Source organism: Metarhizium robertsii, assembly GCF_000187425.2.
Source record: "Metarhizium robertsii ARSEF 23 chromosome Unknown MAA_Scf_17, whole genome shotgun sequence".
Lineage (NCBI taxonomy): Eukaryota > Fungi > Ascomycota > Sordariomycetes > Hypocreales > Clavicipitaceae > Metarhizium > Metarhizium robertsii.
Genome location: NW_011942157.1, coordinates 70164 through 74747, shown reverse-complemented (window position 1 = coordinate 74747; position 4584 = coordinate 70164). Strand labels below are relative to the sequence as shown.

Here is a 4584-nt window from a genome sequence, read left to right as displayed (position 1 = left end):
CGACCTTGTTCGTGCCCTTGTACTTACCGTCACTAGTAATAAAATTCATGAATTCGGCTATCTGGCACTTGCTGCTTTTGATAACGCCCTCCTTGTTCCTAACAGCGAATAGCCTAAGAATCACATGGTTTGCCCCCCTGTTGGTGGCGACCTCAGGCATTTTCCCCGGACTTTCTATCTCTGCACCGCGGAGTTAGTTCTCCAATGGTGCCTGATACTCGTAACAGCAGCAACGAAGCCGTTATGGTTGAAATGCGAAACAAATTCGTACGGTCACAACGTGGCAAACCTAAAAATCAATCATCCGATAGCTGAATGCCGATTTGCGACGTTTTCGTGCGACATTTTCATCTCTCCTATAACAAGTCTCGCGGTTAAGGTGTCAATTGTCCTTTGCAATTGTATCTGCTCAGAACAAGCCGCTTTACTGCACTGTGATAGTCGCTGCATTACTTGTAGAGCTTCTTGGTCATATGTGCGAGCTTTATCGGTGATGTTCTGTTGCCATTCCTGTACTGTTATACTCGGCCTGGACATGAACATGAATAAAATATCTCTCTAGGAGAGCAGGTACGTTTCTCGACTACTCATGTGGCCGAATCTGCGAGAAGCATTGAAGACTCCAGACCAATCTTTGATAATATGATGTTTCCTATGAAAGAACTTAAATGGATGCCTGAAGCTGTTAGTACTGAGTGGCTACAAAATGTGAACGCTCGCCAACGACCTGAATGAATTCAGGTCGTTCATTCGGGTCGTTGGCAAGTAAAGATAAAAGACCTCAACCCTCAACTCTTCAACATAGACAATGGAACAGAACAGACAAGAATATATCACAACATTTTGCTTCATAATAGTGCCATCATATTTCTGACGGAAGCCCACGTGTATTAGAATCCTGCAATTACCAACCATCCGGAATCTCATTTGATGTCTGACAAAATCTGTCAGCCCTTGATCCATACACTGGCCTGTTTCCTCTGATGTGTAGATTACTACAAGAAACTGGCCAGCGCATCCATTGCTTACCTTGGCGGGCAGGGTATATATATTGGTGTGTATTGGTGGACAGCGGTAAATCGAGAGACGATTAGGATAGAAGTGTTGTATGTGGTATCAACGTTTATCTTTTGGTTTGGACGGTTCATACAGTAATCACACCTGCCAATATTAATGTAACATCATTGTATTGAAACATAATTGCAGCAAGGATTATGCTGATTCCCGATAAAGCAAGCAAAAAATTAGATCGGAGATTGACACCAGGTTTTTGCCATCATCAGATATATATCATCTCATGTCACGGAAACTCGCTATACACACAAATTGGCCATGTATTGCAGTAAGGTTTCCTCGAAGTCATGTGCAAGATTGGTTGTAAGCTCTCACTTTCCTGTTGTGTTCTGGACTTGCCTCTCCGACTACCCAGAACTGCTCCAACATTACTAACATATCCACTTGGATTGAGCGATTCGGGTCATAGATCTCCATGGCATGCTTCAAGCCGTGTGGCCTAGCTAAAGCTCAACCCGCCTCGTCCACGACTACCCTGTTCACACACCCTGGGCTGACAGAATTTTACTGTTTTCTTCATACTGTATTTTCACTTTGGCTTCTCAACAATAGCTATTTATGCGATACCAGAGTGAAGTGATCTTCCAGATGCTTCTTGTTTAAAGCGGATTTAGTGAGAGGCTCGGTTCGGCAGCTGTGCTACGATCAAAGCAGTTGCAGACCACGGAGCTCTCGCCATCTTATGGGCTGCGGCAGACAACAAAATCTGGTTTTAAAGCCATTTAGACAGGCTTTATGAGGAGATTCGGGGAAAATTGGGGAACTCAAGCTTTTCCCCTTGGATTCTGAATGCAAAGCGGCTGACCGCGAGGAGATTGGCGCCAATATCAGCTTTGTGGCTATGACGTTCGGGCCAGTGTCAAAAATGTGTCTTCCCATGGAATGTACCTTATTTAGCACCCATCATGTGTATCAGTGTGCTCAGCATGTATTTACATCGTCAGCTTCTAGTTACTGTACTGAAGGATGTATAAGTATCATGTTTGTCCAATAATACGATAGGTGCCCTACATTGACCTACAAAACAACCTCACCCGTTTTTGGAAAGAGAGCATCTTGATCTTCAGCTTATATCCCTGGTCTAAATAGCCACTGACGGCGATAGCCTGCTCTTCTAACCTTGTTTTCGTCGCTTCGATGTTATTCTTGTTCCGATGGCCGCCCGTTTCCCCTTTATCGTCCTGCCCCCTTCAAAAGTCGTCCTGTCGAGGTCTGTGATCGACAATTCCTCTCTCAGCGCCTTGATTACAGCGTCTGTACAACCTGTACAAATGGCGGCGCAGATTTTACTCCATCACCAGCTCTCTTCCTGTGGGATCTCGTCTCCCTTCTCGACTCGTTCACAGTGGGTACGAACCACGCCAAGCTGGTTTGTAGGAGTGCAGAGACCTGACGAAGCAGCTCTTCGTTCATATTTTGGCTTGAAGTAATCTTAATGACGCTCTCAGTGACCAGTTTGGCAACTTGAATTGGAATGTTATCAAGCTGCGTTTGCGTAGCCTTCTCGAGCCTGGCAATCCGTCCCGAAAGCTCTCGATCCTGGATTTCTTGTCTTGTTCTTAATCCCCGAATCTCCTCTCGGAATTCTGACAAATACTGCTGTAAATGCTGATGCTCATTTTGTACTACCTGGATATTCGCAAGTACATTTCCCATTTGGCTGGCTGTGCTCTCCTGGTAGCTGTCCACCTTTGCAGAATTGACTGCAGCGTCGTGTTCAGGTCATCCCGTGTGTCGCTCAATTCTTTGCAGAATTGACTGCAGCGTCGAGGTCAGGTCATCCCGTGTATCGCTCAATTTTTGCCTATGCTCATCGTTTTTGGTGGCCAGACTGTCGACCAACTCTTGTACGCCTGGGAACAAGGCGTTCTGCATGACTTTTCCAAGCCTGGTTTCTTGGCCTTCCCGTCAATTGTCGCGAAATTGTTGCATCGCATGCGCGTGAGCTTGCATCTGTTGTTGTGCAAAGACTTGCTGAGCATGATATGATGCAGGGACACCGTACGGCTGTTGTCCGGGCGGAAGGCCCTGAGCACTCTCTGGTTGATTCATCATGTGCATTTGCATGAAGAAAGGACCCGGATTTATGCGAAAGTGTATTGGGGGATATGTCGACGTGTATTTTGTTGACGCCACGAAAGTGTATTGGGGGATATGTCTCGACGTGTATTCTGTTGACGCCGGTCCACAATTTCCCGCCAAAGATCCGGTATAGCTGGTTATACAATATCAAGCCAGAAGCGCAGCTCAATGTTGGGTTATAAAGCCCATTTCTACTTTCGAATGCCCGGAGTTGCGTTGGTCACTCGTTATGATCCTGCACCCAGACGACGTGAAGTGATCTCACCTTCTATTGGCCAGCTCATCACTCAAAAGTCCCTGGTTCCCCGTTTTTCTTCTCGGTAGCTTTTTCTGGTGCGCGTGAACCTGAGTCCACATTTCTGATATCTAGTTGGGGAACAATAGGAGATCTGATCAGCTTGTATCCAATTTTCTAAAGAGAATCCCGGCCTTCGCCGGGGGCAGGCTCCACTTTTTTCAACTAACTTCCGTAAACAAAAAATCGAGGTCATTGTACGCTAACAATATGAGACATGGGCAAGGAAGTTCGACCCACAAAATACATCCCTGCCTCTCTTTCTGTCTTCACTGGCAACCAACTCGCCGCACACCGAGTAATTGTTTGGTGTTGTACGTGCGTGTTTGGGAGACTGTGCTCCGCAAGGAAGCGACATCTGCTCTTGCTAGGGGCGATTCTACTGTACCGTTGCACTAGGTCTCCCTGACTCCAAAACCAGCAGAAAACTGTATTTTCTGACAATGCCACTGACGCATGTTCAACCCAGGAGTTCTGGTATTAAACCTTGGCGTTGACAGAACCACTTTTCTGTGCACGACAACGTTCAAAAGGTCGAACTGAAAGGGCAGGCACCGGGTCTAGACTCTCGTCATTTCGAGCCCTCGTGAAACATCTAGCTCAGAAGGCTAGCCTATCATGAAGAGAATCAGAAGCGCCACGGGGAAATCTATTCCTGTTCTGACAGCGGGGACTCTGGTGAGGCTTCGAGTAAAGGATGGAGACGGTGCGTAGTGGTTGACGGGCAGAATATACGAAAATAACATAAGAAGGCGGGTGGCCGAGGGATTTATTCTCACAAGCATCACAAGATTCGTTTGATATTAACGAGTATAACAAGAACTTGAACCCGTTAGGTGCGGATTTGGTGCGGTATGGAAGACCCTTTCTCTGTGAGTCTTGTCACCTTCCGATTCCTGTACCGTCTAAGTCGATGACTTACGCGTTGAACAAAGACATTGGCTTTAGCATTTCACCAGACCACTTGCATTGCTTGCAAACAACCTTTGCCCAGTTATCAGCAGCAACAGCATTCATTTTATCCACACAGTTACGGGCAGCTGCCGTTGTCGCCTGGATCATGGGGTTCTTCAAATTTTCCCGTTTTCCCGGGGTCGGGGTACCGCGCCATCGATGGCTCACCATATTCTGCA

General features: G+C 46.7%; 1 protein-coding gene across 1 annotated transcript; it reads right to left on the bottom strand.

The window, feature by feature from the left end:
• Window positions 1-2319: 2319 nt before the first annotated feature.
• On the bottom strand, window positions 2320-2730 carry MAA_11753 (uncharacterized protein; the record flags this gene model as incomplete). The annotated part of the gene is made up of 1 exon (XM_011412668.1): window positions 2320-2730. The coding sequence occupies one exon, from the start codon at window positions 2728-2730 to the stop codon at window positions 2320-2322; it is 411 nt and encodes a 136-aa protein (XP_011410970.1).
• Between the last annotated feature and the right edge of the window lie 1854 nt (window positions 2731-4584).